General features: G+C 40.9%; 1 protein-coding gene across 39 annotated transcripts in view; it reads right to left on the minus strand.

Annotated features, from left to right (window-relative positions):
• Kif21a (kinesin family member 21A) overlaps nt 1-18972 on the minus strand; it is a 117108-nt gene that overhangs the window by 50477 nt on the left and 47659 nt on the right. For all 39 annotated transcript variants that reach the window (XR_001781495.2, XM_017316478.2, XM_006520495.4 and 36 more), the window contains exons 2-10: nt 14082-14304; nt 13792-13974; nt 11733-11882; nt 10590-10724; nt 9950-10117; nt 7959-8074; nt 2034-2229; nt 1491-1680; nt 983-1046 (exon numbers count right to left, since the gene is read on the minus strand). Coding sequence is in view for 38 of the 39 variants with exons in the window: in XM_006520495.4 (XP_006520558.1) it covers nt 983-1046; nt 1491-1680; nt 2034-2229; nt 7959-8074; nt 9950-10117; nt 10590-10724; nt 11733-11882; nt 13792-13974; nt 14082-14304 (1425 nt within the window). In the remaining variant the exon portion in view is untranslated. The remainder of the gene's footprint in view (nt 1-982; nt 1047-1490; nt 1681-2033; nt 2230-7958; nt 8075-9949; nt 10118-10589; nt 10725-11732; nt 11883-13791; nt 13975-14081; nt 14305-18972) is intronic.

Genomic DNA, 18972 nt, shown 5'->3' on the forward strand with positions numbered 1-18972 from the left:
CAAAGGGGTACAAAGAACACAAATTCAAGACATGGAATTGTGAGGATAGACATGAGGGGTCCACATGGCTGAACTGGGGGGTTCTACCCCTTGAGGAATAACAAAGCATCAGAGAGGACCATGGAAACTAAAAATCTTCCAGCTGTATTTAATGTCCCTGTCCTGCGTCACCTTCCTATAACTCCCCAGTCTTTTCTTCTGCAGCTTTCTCCACATCCATAGACTATAGATAGACTTTTTTATCATACTAAATTATGACACTTCAATTTCCTGCATATGTCTAGTTACAATGCTCTACTGGACTGTGGCCTCTTTATGCTATGCCTGTCTCAGTGGTTATGAGCACTGACTGCTCCTCCAGAGGTCATGGGTTCAATTCCCAGCAACCACAGAGTGGCCCACAGCCATCTGTAAGAGGGTGGTTGTGGCACCCTCTTCTGATGCTCTGAAGACAGCAACAGTGTACTCATATGAATAATAAATTTTTAAAAAATCTTTTAAAAATATCCATTAGTTTAGATTGTAAAAGTTGACTACATGGAAAAATCCAAAGCCAGTATGGTTGACTTAAAAAAAAAAAAAGCAGGAAGGAATAGAAAGTTCAAAAGGTTAAAGCTGATTCAGAGACTTGGATCTGTTTCCAGGTGATGGGAAAAGATCCACGGGCATGAAAAGGTTAAGGATGAAATCACCAGCATCGGGTAGGCCTGCCTGTCCTATACTTTGGGTTTGGTGATGTCCAATAAAGATCTAGCAATAACAGTAAGAGAAGAAATGGAAAGGGAACATGGGAAAGGAGACAGGGAAAATTAGCTTTGGAATATGATGCCGTGGGAAAGCCAAGTATCTGGTCCTCTAAAGTTAATACAACCACAGGTCCCAAATAGCAATACTGATAGCTCCTGAATATTCAGCCCAGCACACAGGAATATTCTGAACATTACAAAATCTGATATGCATTACATGTTATAGAAAACTATACCTGAGGTCTTCAATTTCTTTGATATAACTATGAATCATATTACTGATCTCTTCGTTCCCTTCACCTGCAAGATAAAATAGGAAATGGACATTTTATTTTAAAACAAAGACTCCAGCATTGGAAGTATAGCTCACTGGCTTAGCACTTGCCTGGCCCTGTGTGAGGCCCTAGTTTGGAAAGTTAGTATCCAAATAAAAACACAATTCCTACAACAAATTTCCTACCTTGAATTACATGAACCCAGATCGTGAAGAAAAATATTGCAAAGGGCACATGTTTTGTTTATGTAGGAATTTATTGATTTTTAAAATTAGGTATTTAACTTAAAATTATAAGTTTTATATATATATATATATATATATATATATATATATATATATATATATATATATATATATCTCAAAGCTCAACATTTCAATTCCAACTATTTAGAGTAAATAATCAACACAAAGGGTGTGTCATATCCTTCAGAAGTTAATCTCCCACTGACCCCACCCTAAACACGTACCTGCTCGGGCAAGAACTTGGTTGGCCTGCTCACTGACAAGCTGCGTGATTCTGGCCCTCAGTGCATCAACGGTCTCCTGCATGGCTTTTATTCTTACACGCAGATTATTATTTTCCGTCTGCAGCATAGCATTCTCATGAAACATGTCATTGATGCTTTCCACGCCTTCCTCGTCAATTATTCTTTTACCCTTGAAAAGAACCACACACACACACACACCCCCATTGGTTAATACAGGCCTTAAGTACACAAGAGTTTTCTTTAAGGACAACCCCAAGATCACACAGTTCTAGAACCAGCAGCCTTTTTATCCTCCCAGGCCCAAGGCAAAAAAACCCATTTCCTTGGCCTTCAATCTTTCACGGTGCATTAGCCAGGAGAATTATAGATTGAGTAAGGAGCCTTTTGAAGAATTCTAGACAGTCTGACCTCCCGAAGACTACCTCCAAAGCAAATACATGCAGCCACTCCAACAAGTCAAGACTGCGTTCACGACCCAGGCCTTCAGTCAGTCAGAGAACGCAGTCGCTGCTTTTAGCTTACGGTTTTGTATTCCATGAGCTCCATCTGAAGGCGCGTGATCTCGCTCCGCAGCGCGTTGATTTGCTGACTGGCTCTGTCTTGATTGACCATCACCTTGTTCTTGATATTTCTCGCTCGATTGGCGTACTTCAGAGTGTTTAACGTCTCCATGAAATCCCTGTCTGAAGGGCTGACGCATGCTATCATGATGGTTTGGCTGAAAGTTACAAATAGCGGTTCGTTGTACAAATGAAAGCCAGTTCTGAAATGCACATTTTTCAAGTTCCTACCATTTACATAGCATCTTCCTTCGAAGATCATAAAAGACTGATGTTACTAACTTACCAATAAAGTCAACATTAAAAGCCTTCATGATTTAAGACCATCTTAACAGAAGGATTTTGTTAACTTAGGTAAGATAGGAGAGAAAGAATATATATTATGTTGATTCATAATACCTTGAGAATGTATGAGCACATACATTTTTTATATTTTTAATTAGATATGTTCTTTATTTACAGTTCAAATGTTATCCCCTTTCCTAGTTTTCTCTTCGAAAATCCCCTATCCCCTCCCACCTCCCCGCTGCTCCCCAACCCACCCACTCCCGCTTCCTGGCCCTGACATTCATACTGGGCCATAGAACCTTCACAAAACCAATTGATCAACAAAATCAACCTTCCCATTGATGACCGATTAGGACACCCTCTGCTCCATATACAACTAGAGACACGAGTCCCACCATGTGTTTTCTTTGGTTGGTCGTTTAGTCCCAGAGAGCTCTGGGGGTACTGGTTAGTTCATATTGTTGTTCCTCCTATAGGGTTGCAAACTCCTTCAGCTCCTTGGGTACTTTCTCTAGCTCCTTCATTGGGGTCCCTGGGCTCGGTCAAATGGATGACTGTGAGCATCCACTTCTATATTTGCAAGGCACTGGCATAGCCACAGTGGAGACAGCTACATCAGGCTCCTTTCAGCAAGCACTTGCTGGCATCTGCAATAGTGTCTGGGTTTGGTGGTGAGCGCATACATTTATCTCTGGATACTATGTAAACTTTTTTTTAATTATTAGATATTTTCTTTATTTACATTTCAAATGCTATCCCGAAAGTTCCCTATACCCTGTAAACTTAAAAAAAAAAAAGATTTATTCATTTTATTCATCTGAGTACACTCAGACACACCAGAAGTGGGCATCAGATCCCTTTACAAATGGTTGTGAGCCACCGTGTGGTTGCTGGGAATTGAACTCAGGACCTCTGGAAGAGCAGTCACTGCTCTTAACCGCTGAGCCATCTCTCCAGCCCCCTATGTAAACTTTTTGAGGAAGGGCACACAATAATTCTATTATCACTTTAACAATAAATATGGCATGTTGAAAATAAACTTTTTTGACTATTTAAGGCTTTATTTTTTTGAAAAAAAATTTCATTCAAGTATGAGGGCTGGAAAGACGGCTTCACGGCTAAGAATACTGGCTGCTCTGGCAGAGGGCCAAGATTCAATTCCTAGCACCCACATATCAGCTCACAATCCTCTGTCACTCTTATCCCAAGGGATCCAATACCATCTTCTGGCCCTCCAGGGGCACTGCAACCAAATGGCAATCAGGCATACATGCAGGCACCCCACACATACACATAGAAAATAAATTTAAATTTTTTAAAATTGTTTTTAAAAATTCTTCCTTTCCACTGACATTTTGGCTCGATTCAGCTATGACTCTCATTCAAAATGCAATCAGATTCAAACAAAAGAAGCATATAGTATCTGCCGACTTTTCACAGTAGTAAACCATCATTTGTGGTTGGCTACTCAGTTTGTTATTTGACTTCTGACCAGACTACACAGGAAAAGAACGGAAATACGAGACATGTTAAACTGACTCATCAAAATAGAATAGTCAAATGCTTATATACCCCAGCTATTATGTCTGTCAACGAACCACATGAAGGTTGTCCTGGACACTTGCAATCCAATTTGACATGATATAAGAAGAGTCTAGTGCTGGCACTCTTTCTCTAACTCCTGATCAACCACTAAGTGGACAGCACTCCTTGCCACAGGCTCCGACTGCCATAGCGTTCTGCCTCATGACACAATGCTGCGCCAACGTAGGCCGATACCTTTGCAATGGTTCAAGCTTCTGTCTTCCGTAGAAGCCTTGCAGCTTACGGTATCCTCATGAAATGCAACTATTTATAGGGAAGCACGCCGGAAACCCGAGGCCAGACAATGTGAGTGTATTGATTTGTGTTTTAATGCCACTGTTTCTTGGCATTGATGTCACTGCCAGTTTAAATGGAAATGGCTCAGTCAGTAATGTGCTTCCCACACAAGAATAAGGGACTAAATTTAGACACCCCAGCAGCCACTTCAACGGACTTGCAATCTCGGCACTAAAGTGGTAAGCAATTGAGCAAAATGCTCACATCCATCTCTGGATGCACCCAAACTCAGGAAAACATGAACATAATTAACATATCAAACCTTCATTTAAAGACCCAGTTCACCCACCCTGGTAGGAAGGTAAGGGCAATTGACCCTAATCAGTAATTGCCTTAACGGTTTCCCTCCCCCGGGAATCTCAGCTGTGTCCTACTGAGCCTTCTTCGAAGGATGTTCCCAGTTGTTGAGGAAGCCGAAGCTGATGCAGGATAGCAAGTACAAAGCAACCTGAGCCGCCATGAGACCTTATCTCAAAAATACAGCAAATAAAAAGGTCGTGTTCTAGAGCGTCTCTCCTTTTACTCTCTCTCTGTCTCTCTCTCTTTTCGAGTCAGGGTCTCACTGTATGTCCCTGGATGACCTGGAACTCAGCTTTGTAGCTGGCCTCGAACTTACAGAGATCCACTCTTGTCTGCCTCCAGAGTGTGAGGATTAACGGGATGCGCTACCACAGAAGGCTCTCCTATGAGCTCTTACTCATTCCTTCCTGTCTCTGCTCGTACTACCTTTGAGCATTCTGTCAGCGAACACTCCGCTCGGCTGGACCTTTCCTCTGCTCCCTGCACCATTAGAATGCTTCCCTCTTATCCAGTACACGATTGCTGTTATTCCCTTCATACAAACATTTTCCATACTTCAGACACTAAAGGCCTGAATGGGAAGGCCTATAAGTTTAATTCTTCAAGGTACTTCCAAATATGTAGCACGGTATTTTGATGCACCTTAGTTCTCAAAAACGCTGTTGTATTATATAAATAGATGCATAAGTATGTATGATGTACACATGCTTTGGAGAGATCATTAAATTAAGACAATTTGTGCCTCTCTAGCTATGATCTGATAATGAAAATATAGTAGGCAATTGAAAGTAAGGACCGATGGGATGCTGACTAGAGGACGCCTAGTGTATAAGTGTGGTCTGCATGCAGCACCGCTCTGCAAAGCACTTACTACACTCCGATGTTACAAACGGTAAGGACCGAGATTTGAGCGTGAGCGTGTGTAGCACCTGAACCTCCTGTCACCAATGAACTCATCTCACTGACAACAGTAAAGACCAGCACAAATCCATGCGGTGAGTCATGCATAGGGCAAACGGAGGACAGTTACGGATGGTAGTGGTCAACTAGGAACTGGAAGGCAGGAAGGCTTGCATTTCACAAATATTTTGAAAAGCACTAAGACCGGGAACTAATTAAGTAGGAACTATGAAAAGTCGGGAAGGAGAGGAGCTGGCTAGCATTGAGCAAGGAAGGGAAAAATACCCTATATTAAACAAAACTCAAAGGTATATGTCTCAAGAACTAGTTTGCTCTAAGCAAACATCAAAAAATGTTTACTTTTATAATTCTATTTTTAAAGAAGATACCGTTAACTTAGAAGAAACTATTGGTAATATGGTGATCTGTTTCTCTCAGGTGTGCAGTATAGCATACCATAACAATACATGTGGAATACATATTATACTTTAGAAATATAATTGGTTTTACTTATGCTTTATGTTTTTCACCATTTCCACATTTTGGGCATGAATTTTTAAGCTGTAATATACAGTATAATTATATGTCTAATTATATATAATTAAAATATATAAAAGCTGGTTTATTGAAAATTGTAACTCTAAATTATATAAATATGTGATACTTAAACCTTAGCCTATTTTTTGTTTATGTGTGATTGGTACCCGCTACAAAAAGAGACGTGGAGCTCTTTTACGTCACAAAATTTAAATAAAGTACAATGTTTTTGAACTAGGTGCTCAATCCTGAAAGCTTAGGCAGAAATCGATGTGCGGTAAGGTTAGAATCAGAAAGGGTCGTCTCCTCTAAGGGCGACTCGTCATTAGAAAACAGGTAAGGAGCCACTGGAGGATCCTCAACAAGCAGGCAAGCACCAGCCACAGTGAGAACAGCCCAGCACGCTTGCAGAACAAACAACCTCTCAAGGGGGTAAAATATTCAAACTATATAAATGTGTAAGGGGCAGACATGCATCTGATCTGCCTCGTTTCACAGTTCAAGTTATAGAATTGTACCTTTAAAGGAACACAGGGCTGAGGGCTGAGTGTGGTGGGGCACACCTTTAACCCCAGCCCTTGGGAGGCGGGGGCAAGTAGATCTCTGTGAGCTCAAGGTCAGCCTTGGTCTAACATAGGAAGTCTCAGGGCAGCCAGGGCTATACAGAAAGACCCTGTCTCAAAAGCAAAAAAGGAAAACAAAAGAAAGAAAGAAAGAAAGAAAGAAAGAGAGAGAGGGAGGGAGGGAGGGAGGGAGGGAGGGAGGGAGGGAGGGAAGGAAGGAAGGAAGGAAGGAAGGAAGGAAGGAAGGAAGGAAGGAAGGGGGAGGGGGAGGGGGAGGGGGAGGGGGAGGGGGAGGGGGAGGGAAGGGAAGGGAAGGGAAGGGAAGGGAAGGGAAGGGAAGGGAAGGGAAGGAAGGAAATTAGAAAATGTTCATTGGGCTCAAAAACAATTTTTACTTTGTTATGAAACTAGATTGATCCTGAAAAACATACGGAAAATACTAAAAACAGGTTTTAAAATATGCAACAAAGGAAGCCATATTGCATTCAAACATGCAATACATCTAAAGAGAAAGAAGACCATGCCAAGATTACATAAAAGGAAGAGATATTTTAAAACGCTGCTGGATTACACAGATCTTTTTCTAAGGCAAACTGATTTTAAACCTAAATTCAAAATTATTCAAAAGTCTTTTTTAAAAAATTGCAGTCCAAAAAGAGACGTAATTCCCAGATTGTTCATTGTGTGGCCTCTACTCAATAAACATGACTTTTAGACCACTAAAAGCATAATCAAGGAAATGTGCGGAGCGTGTTTAACTTGTTGAAATAGGCTATGAATGAATTCAAATGCCAAAAACCCAAAAGTTTCCATTTACACAGTCAATGGAGGAGAAAGAAGGGACTGTGTAGCAGAAGGAAATGTTTAGCCATGAAGTCCTCCAGTGCAAAGGGTTAGAGGGTAAGAGAGCACAGAATCCAACAGCTCGTCAGCAAACGCCCTGCATTTTATCCAACTGACATTTTCTGACAACTTTTCCAGCATAACAAAACAAGTTCCGACCTTAGACTTTGTGAGAAACTGTCAATAATATTTAAACGACTTTGTGGTAATTTAGAAGGTTTCATTTATTACCAACAAAATTCTTGTGGCCTCTCCTGTATGCAAATGAGAAGCTACACTACTGTAGAACAAGCATGTATTGCTGATTTCCTTTAAAACTTATACGGTGTTCAATAAATCACCAAACTTTCCCAACTTTAACTCGTCAATAAAATAGTAATATCAGCACTACCCAAAGAATATTATAAGTACTACCAGAATTATTATGTATAAAATGATTTACACATTTTAGGTATCTGTCACTTTTTTGCCCTATTCATTTGCTTTAAAATAAAAGCAGTTCTTATAAATCATCTTACAGATAACACCTTAAAAATTGTATGCAATCTAAACCTAGAACACGGATGAACACATACCTGTTACCCCCAAGGGAATCCTGCAAGAGTCTTGTCAGCTTAGAGTCTCTGTAAGGGACATGGGTGGCTCTCTTGCTCTTGTCCCCCAAGGCGCTGATTACATTCCCAAGAGCCAACTGACAGAGAAAAGGAGAGAGGGGAAAATCATATGCTTATTAACTAGAGCGCTTTTAACTAATAAGGACAGCCTGTAGGAAACAAGATAAAAATTAAGAACCCCGTGTTTGGATTTAATTCACATTTGTATTTCCAAATACAAGTAAGCTCAGTAACACATGTGTTACTCATAGCCCTTAGAGTCCAGAGATTTTCCCTTAAAACAGAAATGTTTAAAGACTGACTAAGTCTGACCATGCCTGGAGCTCAGGTTACATCTTCAGGGAACTACTCATTCGTATTATGAGTTTTTCTCAATTTAAATCAAACGTTTAGCAAGTCCCCAGCTCCTTGAAAGTTTCCTGCTATAATACAAATGGTCTATGTGGCTAATACTTCTCATAGCCACAAGGAAAATATTAGTGTCATTTCCCTGAGCAAGGATTCACTACACAAGTAATACTTTAGAAATATATATATATATATATATATATATATATATATATATATATATATGACATGATATGTGTTCAATATCCAACGTTATAAAAGGTAAATCATTAATATCTCTATAGCTATACTTTCCTGCCGTGAACGGGCTGGACTCCACGAGGAACGCATTCCCCACACTAATCATATCAGCTTTCAGTCACGAGACAACCAGAAACACGGACTGTCAGGGCCAAGTCACCATCCAGCAAGTGGCATGAGTCATACTGTATCTCGGCCTCTTTTTCCAGAATCTACGGAATTCAGTACTGGCCACACCAAAGTTCAACAGCCTCGACGGGAAATTGAGCAATGGATTTTGTCCCTTTCGGGACACGTGTCCTAATCCATCCGAGACAACATTCAAAGTGTAGGGCTCAGGCCTGACTACGAGGGAGCCTGTCCATGAGGGCCTTGATATTGGGAGATTAGGGTCTCTCTAATAAGCTTCACTGGACAGTTCCTAACAGAAATGTAATCATACTGGGATCAATGGGCACTGGTTAAAAACAAACAAACAAAACCCCTAAAGTTTGGAGGTCCCACTGCAGGACAAGAAGGGTCCAAGTAGAAGCATATGACCAGGTGTCACCATTACAGGAATTTAGCAGTGCTGTTCCTTACACGGGAACAGATGTCTAATACTATAATGAGGAGAGCAAGAAGGAAAGGCATGCAAAAGAGTGTTCTAAAATATTTTCTTGCACATAATGAAACCTTCTGCTAACTCAACCACAAGGCGTTTGCCTATCAAAATACCACTAGGTGGCAGAGCATTAAAGTTAATTCCTAATACAAACTATTTTGTAAAAAAAAAAAAAAAATGGATAAATCTCTGGACTCTGGACAAAATTCCAACAAAATAGATCAGACTCTGAGATACAAAGACATAATAAAAATAAACTGTTAAAAAGCTTTCCAATGATCCACACAGTCAATAAAACCAGTGTCACAAAATGTCAACCAAGGTGACCTTTGTGTCTTGTCCAAGGAAATACTTAACTTTAAGGGCTTGCTTTGAATGTATGTTTTCAAGTGTGGAAAGAAGTTTAAAAACATTGTTCCCATCTGTCAGCTTTTGCACATACTAGAAAGGTTGAGCGAGCCAAACTAAGACATAAGAAAGCCCGCGACGTGGGGGTGGGATAACAGACAGTGTGGTCAGAAGGTCAATGTATTACTGTTGCTTTAGCCTTCAAGACAGTGAGGATTTCCATGAGATATATTGTGAATACAGTAGAGAAAAGGAAGCTGGCCCTGATAATGTATGTCTATAACTCCAGGATGGCAAAGTCTGAGGCAGGAGAATCATTGTGAGGCGAGCCTGCACTACTTAATGATCACCAAACCAACCAAGCTAAACAGAGAGGGACAGCAGAGAGGGCACGTGTCTCTTGTGGTCTTACAAGCCCGCAGTTGATGGAAATGCCCTCTTTTGCTCTCTCGCCTGTAGCTCCGGTTCTCTTCAGTCTTTCCGATCCCGCCAGATCAACAAAGTGAAACTTCGCCGTCAGCGTCTCAAACTCATTCATTGGCGACGATTCGGAGATCAGCTTATTATCAGTTGCGTTCTCCTGGGATGGCGGAAGATAATCGAAGATTCCTCATTAATGTGACATCAAACACCCTGTAACCTTGTCCACATCTGCCCCCTTGCACAGCTGGAGAAACAGTGGCATAGCCATGCAAGCATAAATGAAAACATCAGAGAAAAAGTTTGGACAGCAATCTCCAGCTGTACTGAACTAAGGCTCTGCTGATGAAGGAAAATAGACAAAACAGCCCTAACCACAAAGAGCCTAGAGGATGACCCCTCCACTTGGTCATAACAAACAGATATTCAGTATTTTTGTTTGTTTTCCAAAGTCTTACACAATTGGTCAGCTTCCTTTAAATAAATAACAACAACAACAACAAAAGGAAACTAAGAGGAAGAAAAAAAATCAAATAAAATCAAATAAAACTGGATCAAACGCCTCTCCAGAGGTGCATAGGATGTACTGATCTAAAGGCAAAATGTTTAAGAAACAAGAAAAATGAACTCACAGCATCTGTTTGGGGACACACTCTGGTTTGACACACGTGAATGGTAAAGATGGCGTGTGAACGAGAGCTCTGTACGTTCATCTGGGTGCTGGCCGTGGTGCGCGAGAGAGCGCCCAGCTTCAGACACTGCATCATCTGCAACGGGGAAGAGAAGCTTCACTTGACACACAGGCACCAGCCAACCTTCTGGCTGAGCTGCCGGCTAAAACCCACTGTGCTGACGGACATAAAGGAAGATCTCTCATCCTATCTTTTTGTTATAGGCCCATCTCAGCTGAACTTCTCAGTACAATGGTGCACTCTCCTTTTTTTTTTTTTTTTTTTTGACTAGGAGAAAACACTAAGTCCCATTGTCCGTCCTATGCTGACATTTACAGCTTCCACTCCAAACTGTTACAGTAGAAGGCTTTGGGACGACGGACTCCACAGTAATCCGAATCAGTTAGGCGTCCCTGTTTGAGTTTTTTCTTCTCATTTTTTTTAAGATTATTATTTTTTTCTTAAATGCGTCCCTATAAAAGCCAAGACACAATCCTAAACCTCACGAGCAAAGAACGAATGGATTACAACCTCGTACTTCAGCACAGTTTAGCCCTCTGTAGCTCTGGCATGTGAGCTGTACACACACTGCACCCAACTTCAGACATCATCTGCCAAGGATGACGGCCTCTCTCGGTGTTGTTATGGTAAAGAATTAGCAAGACACAAACGTTATGCTAAGGAGTTAGCAACAGTATTCCATTAAATTCATTTTGGCATCAATTCATATGTCAGTGTGTGTGCACACGCGTCAGACATAGTACATGCATAGGATCAGACAGCAACATTTGGAAGTTTGGGGATTGGTTTTCCTTCCATCATGTGGGCACCAGGTTCCTGACACATCTTGCTAGGACTCTCATACTTTTATCATGATGTTCTTTTAGGGGGGGAAAAAGCACAAAGAAGGCACCTGACACATCTTGCTAGGACTCTCATACTTTTATAATGATGTTCTTTTAGGGGGGGAAAAAGCACAAAGAAGGCAGACAAGATTTTTAACTCCGTTGTACTGAACGAAAGCCATTTTACGTATTTATCTTGAGTTCTATCAGTAATGACAATTTTGAAAGCCCCTACGCTCTGTTTTAACAACACAGTCACCTCCGGTTCTGTATTCACAGTGCGTGTTGTGACGCCCACAGTATAAATTCCTCCAGTTGAATCTTCATGAATTCTTATATTTGATTTTTTATTTTTTGCATCAATATCCCGAGTGGTATCAAACAAGTCAAGGACCTCTTCATTATAGAGCTGTGGAAAAGACACATTAAATGGTTAATTCTGTCGAAGTGGTTCTGTGAGCCTCTGACATGCTTCAGGGTATCTTCAATACACTCGACAGCCCTCAAAATGACAGCTATTTCTTCATATAGCTATGAATTAGTATATGATCACACATTTATGAGTACTGAAGGGAATGTCAGATTTAGCTATAAAAATAAAGAGGAAATGACGTAATCGTAACAAACAACCCAGGCACAAAAGCTAAGATGACCTATGACCACTCCGCAAGACAGAAGCAAAGACAAATAGGCAAGCTTGAGCCAGTACGGCTCAGATGCAGGCAAAGCCAAAGGTTAGGGCAGAGATACTTTCTATTTGGGGGAGAAGGTTGGGGTTGGGGTATTGGGTGTGAGGTCTCATTAGAAGTAGCCCTGGCTGCCTGGGACTTTCTGTAGATCAGGCTGTCCTAGGAGGGTGGGGTGTGTCACTGAGTATCCCGAGCAGGCTGCCCTTGAACTCACAGAGGCCCTACCTCAGCATTTCAGATGCTGAGATTAAAGAAAAAGCTCGGAGATGTTAAGAATTTTCAACGTTTTACAATTTCACCCTAAAACTGTATTTCTTTTTCCTTTTATACTTATCCTGTTCGGTGCGTTTAAAGACTTTACTAATTCTTTTCTCATTCATTAATGTAAAAAAAAAGATAAGTTCTATTGCGACACTTCACATATGTATACAATGTAGTTCAGGCAAATATTCACCTGCTTTCTCCTTCCCCTCCCCCCTCCCCTCTCCCTCACTTCTATTTCAAAGCCTTCCCTTCCTTTTTATTTATTTATTTTTTTGCTTTGTTTTGTTGTTGTTTTTGTTGTTGTTTGTTTAACAAATACAAAAGGAACTCTGTTATTCTATCTTTGTGGGTCTGGCTTATTCCACACAACATGATGATTTCCAGTCCCGTCCATCTTCTTGCAATCTGCATAATTCCATTCTTAAGGCTGAATAGTGCTCTACGCTGTACACAGGCCCATGCATGTGTGTGTGCATTTCACATCTTCTTTATGCATTTGTCTGTCGATGGGCACCCAGGCTGATCCCATCACTTGGTAATTGTGAATATGCTGGTTGTGATTACAGCTGGCAAACAGGATGATAATTCTATCTCTGGTGGCTTACTTCTTCTATCTTTTACTACACACACACACACACACACACACACACACACACACACACACACACACGTATTTATTTATGCGTACGTATAGAGCATGCATGCCATGGCACGCACATGGAGAGCTGGTTCTCTTCTCTGGAATGGAACTCAGGACCTCAAGCTTGGCAGCAAGCATCCTTACCCACCGAGACATCCATTTTTTATCCTTCATTTCTTAAAGATCTTTATTGACATATGTAAAGTCAATGCAATTCAGAATTACAATGTGCCAGCCCATCTAACTATAGTATTACCCAAGAGCCTAGATTTCCTCCTCCTAACAGAGCGCCCTACCAGACTATGTACCATAAATTTATACTAACCCAATAATAATTGCACACTACAGAGACACCCTCAGCCTCTGAAGCCATTTCTCAACTTGCCCCCTCCCTTTTGATAATAATTTCTTAACTCCTAGCACTTTATAAGCCGACCCAAATTACCTACAATAGTTTATCACTTGTTAAGAAAAGGTTCAGAAATAAGCAATGTTAATTGTACTTTTAATCTACATGTCACGCATTTATAGTATAAATGTCAACATTATTTTGCGTCCAAAAGTAAGGCATATTTATTACCTATTAACTAATAATGCTAATTTCCTAAACCCACATTGACTGAGTGTTGTGTGCAAAGCACTATACAAAAGCCCAGCAGTATCCTATTAATAAGGATCTGCTGTAACGGGTAAAATTTAAAGGAAATTGACCATGAGTCTATTACCTCTAGGAACTGGGCATTCACTTTGAATTCAGGAGGGGGCAGCCCGTTTTTAATCGCTGAGGTCTTTTTCTCATCAATACTCTTGAACAGGTGTCTAACAGCACGAGAGATGATGCCCTGCTCTTCCTCCATGATGTTCACGTCAAATCCGGTTCCCATCGTGTAGGTTTTCCCAGCTCCGGTCTGAACAAAGGGACAAGAGAAGGACAGTTCATACTACCCAGGCCACAAGACAAGACAATGGAAACAGAACTGAATTCTAATTCGCATGCACACAATGAGGCATTTACTTGTCCATAGGCAAACACGGTGGCATTGTAGCCTTCAAAACAGCCTTCAATGAGCTTTTCGATGCACTGGGTGTAGATCTGCTCCTGCTGGGAGTCAATGTCAAACACATAATCAAAAGTAAAGGCCTTATCCTTCCCGAGGAAGACCTGAGGCTCTCCCGGTGTGACTGACGTGCAGATATGGCAACCTTCGATCTTCTCTTTGGCAAGCTGTGGTCTTATTCTGTGGAGGAGAACCAGAAAAGAGATGACAAATTGTTATACTCAGAAAAGAAAGATGAATCATCAGAAAAGGCTTTAAGGACTTTAAGTCCTTGGCCAAAAGTTTAAATCCATCGACTTGCACTGAATTAACTTCAGTATCACTTGCCTAATAACCCCAACGGGTTATTTAGTCCCCAAAATAATGAACAAGAACATAAAATTCCTCTTAAAATTAAATCTTTATTGGGGAGATAATTTTCATTAGCTGTAAGAAATAGACAGTCAGATAAACTCTCCACTCAGTTGTTGTTTTCCTCTTTATTTCCAATCATCACCATAAAAATGAAATATTACAGATAATATTTAAACCCCGGTATCCTGAAACCCCTGACTCACATTTTTCTAACTTGTCACCAGCGATTTCTGAACACATTTGACCGTGACTTACGGTATCTTCACATGTTTAAGCATATTTCCCCAATACACACACACACACACACACACACACACACACACATATGTAATCATTTGCTAATGACATGTATTCACATAACAACTTTACTGTTTGGTCATGTACTAAGACGCATCAGAAGCAAGAGTTTTCGAAAACAAATTAAAAATAAGATAGAAAGAGAAGTTCTAATATTTTCTCTCTAAAGCAAAAGCCAGTGAAATGGGTTGCCCTCCCTTCATGCAGAAGAGGATACAGCACGTACCCATCCCACCTGCCCAGAGGCCAAAACTTCCCTGTTCTGAATTCTGTATGTTCAACGCTTATTCTCAAAGAAAGAAAGTAAGTTTAGTGATACATTCATAACAGAACAAACTAGACTATAAATCCATCCTATATACTCTATAGACATGACATCCAGGGTATAAGCACCAGTGCTCACTGCGTATCTTAACAGATCCCTGCTGGCCCCGGAGAAACACAAGCAGTTTAACACAACAACCACACAGAATCCAAAAGAATGAAGACTGGAGAAAGTAATAAAATTTAAAGGCATTCCTGCTACATCCCTGTCTTGTGAGGTCAAAGGGCAAACTCAGGACCAATGAGGTAGAACAAGTCCATCTGTTTATTAAGAGTAATTCAACCATAAGTCCAGATATGATGGAAAGACAGAGGGACAGAAAAGATAACACTGAAGTGAGTACCAATCCCACTTACATATGCAATGATATGTCATTCCTTATGGCAGTTTTCTCCTTTGCTAGAGTTTCCAAGAACGGTTGCTTTAAAGGATGATACTAGCCACCAAGTAGTCTGTTAGGCACGGGGAAAGAGCAACGGGGTGCTCATCAAGAAGCCCGGGCTCCAGGTCTCTCACTATGGAACACCAATGTCCTCACTTGTGAAGGGAAACCATAATTCCCATAATTCTTTCAAGATTTAGCACTGCTTCAACTGCTGGACACTGTATTATTGGAAGACAAAGACGGATGGGGAGATGGCTCTGCAGTAAGAACACTGCTACTCTTGGAGAGGACTGGAGTCTGTCATAACTGCATATAACTATGGCTACAGGGAACCCAACATCCTCTTCTGACTTCTGTGAACATATGTACAAACATATACACACAGAGGATGGGGAAGGCATACATATACATAACTAAAAATTAAATAATTCCTTTATTTTCAAAAAAGAAAAGACAAAGAGATAATATATTAACAACTAAAAGGCTCCTTATAAGAGCTGTGTGGTGGGAGTGGGTGGGTGGAGGAGCACCCTTTCAGAGACAAAGGGGACAGGGGATTGGATGGGGGGTTATGGAGGGGAGACCGGGAAGGGGGATAACATTTAAAATGTAAATAAGTAAAATAACCAAAAGAAGGGCTTCTTATAAGCTATGATTAGAGACCATAAAATAGCCAGTGCACCTAAATTTAAAATGATTTATGCAAGTATTTATATAGATATGTATAGATCATAAAACTAAATGAAGGGTCATGAGGTGGAAGAAGAGATCTTAAGGAAGACAATAAGAAAGCAGTAGGTGAGAGCAACGGGGTGAAAACAAACTGCTTAAGAAGGAAGGGTGGTGGGAGAGGGCAGCTGGGGAAAAGAATGAATGAGAATATAAAGTCTAATAACACAATGTGTAACGACCAAGATGCTATGGCAAAGCCTACCTCTCCATGAGAATAAAAAGTCTAATGAAACACACAGTATAACGATGGCGATGCTATGGCAAAGCCTATCACTCTAGATGCTAACCTAAAAAAAAAAATGTTTTAAAGTAATACATTTGTACAATAGCCCATGGTAATAGCACTTCGACTCTCTTGTTCTGTGTGCTCTCAATAAGCAGTGTTTGCCAAAAATCCATATTCTCTCGTTTCCAAACCGTTCCCGCCCTGCCCTGCTTCACTCGGTTCTGAGAAGGACGCCGCATCAAACTCCAGCTGTCTCTGGGAGAATGGCAGCTGATTGACGTGAAGACAGAAACAGCACCGTCAACAGCACCTCGAGAAAGAGGATCAGTGCCGCCCGCTTCCTCATTCCGTCCATCGCATCTAGCTCAGGAGATACTAATTACTCCTGAAATAGCTCTTCAGTCCACCACAGTTTTGCTCATCCTTCACACCGCCCTAATTAAGGCCCTCACTATCTCTGACTCTCTCAAAGTCTCCCCCCAGTCCTGCCCCCATCAGTTTGTTCTGCACCATGCATATTGATACTTCTAGGACAAGCAGCTCGTGGGGTCACCAAACCCCTCCAGCAGTGCGATTCTCTGCTTTGTCTCCGTACGCCTTGCATTTAAAGAGCATTTCCATTGACTAGGAAAAGTGCTGAGGGTTTTCACCCCTTCACCAACAAGCTGGACTCTTTTTGCTTTTGTGTCTTCAAATCCATGTTCCCTTTCCCTGGACACCTCCCCCCTCCACCCCCCACTTCTATTCAAGGCCTCCTTTACCAAACTGAACATCTCACTTCCAATCTCCATTTAGATAGCAACTAATTTGGATGCTCCGGCGACCTCTTTGCCCCCCCAGCACAAACTCATCCCTGAGCTCAGTGTGTTCTCTCTCCTGGAAGCCACCTCATTAACTGCAGGCCCCGGCTCTCTACCAGCTTTGGGACAGCGAGGCCACTCTGAGACCATAAGAAGTTCGTTGTGACAGAACACACGCACAAGCTAATGATGGAAGCGCGTGCTGTACTCTTCTTTGAAATCAGTCCCTTGATCCTAAGTATAGCACTAAAACCATATGCTGATTTACTGGATTCTTAACTTTCCATTTTGTTTCGACATAACTAAGGAAACTAAGGAGCCATTTGAATGGCAGATCTGCCGCCCCATTTTAGAATGCCATTGTCATTCTGTCTTTAGCTTGACCTCCTAACCTACTCTCTGATTACTACCCTTGCTAACAGAAGGGAGGATCTGCTTAAAATACAGATGATGCCCAGGTCTATTCAAGTGCATGGGCGGAGGAGAAAGCGTGGTTTTAGCTGTCAATAGGACCAGATGAACCCTGTTTCTACCAGACACAGGCAAAGGGGGTTTCTGAGATGGTCTCCCATGACACAGAGCAGTGGGAGCTAGCCTCAAAAGTTCCCTGTGAAATTCTCCTTCAATCCTCCTTCAAAGGTTAGCCATTAAAGCTGGTCAAACCCCTAAGCATATCTGAATGAAATGTTTTCACTGTGAGTTCAAGCCCAAGTCATTGCTAATGAAAGAGCTCAACATTTGTGTAGTTCTAACCACAATATTGAAAATATCTGAGCTCAGACAAGAAAACGACACAATGCCACCCCTTACCAAAGAAAATAACCAAAGGAGAATCTCAGATTTGCTGTTGCATATTTTCAAACTCTATTTCTTAGTAGTTTTATGTATAATATCACACCATGAAACATACTCATCTAACCCCAAGACTGTGAACTGTACATTTTGTAATATAAGCATTTTGGTTAAAAATTTTTTAAAAATCTCGCAAGTTTTTAAAATGTATATCCATACAACTAGATATATTTCAAGTAGCTTCCTAAAGAAAGATTTATGTAAAACAAATGGCATAACTATTTAGAATAAAATATTCTAATATTGTACATCAAGATTATATTGGTAAACTATATATAACATAAATAATTATAGATTACCTATCTATACATCTAAAGTATTACAAATATATAATTACACATATAATTATGCTATCTCTGTAATTATAAAGTACTAAACACTATAATTTATTGTAGCTGGGTTGAAGGTGTGAAAGAGAACACAATACAAGCTTTGGAATTTTCAGGGGAAGAGACGTGAACAAATGCAGCCCTCACCTCACGTCTGAACCTCTCCTTCAGGTGCAACTTTGGCTCCTACTCTTACTGGGAACATGGTGCTCTGACAGAATGCAGGTCGTCTTACCTCAGCACTCTTGGAAAACTTTTTCAAGACCAAATGTAGCAGCATATGCCTTTAATTCCAGCACTTAGGAGACAGGAGCTGGCTGATTTCTATGAGTTCCAGCCCAACCTGATTTTCAAAGCATGTTCCTGGGCACCCAGAAATACACTGCAAGAGCCTATCTCATAGATAGATGGATGGATGGATGGATAGATAGATAGATAGATAGATAGATAGGTAGATAGATAGATAGATAGATAGATAGATAGATAGATAGATAGATAGATAGATAGATAGATAGATAGATAGGTAGATAGATGGATGGATGGATGGG

Source organism: Mus musculus, chromosome 15, assembly GCF_000001635.26.
Source record: "Mus musculus strain C57BL/6J chromosome 15, GRCm38.p6 C57BL/6J".
NCBI classification, from domain to species: domain Eukaryota; kingdom Metazoa; phylum Chordata; class Mammalia; order Rodentia; family Muridae; genus Mus; species Mus musculus.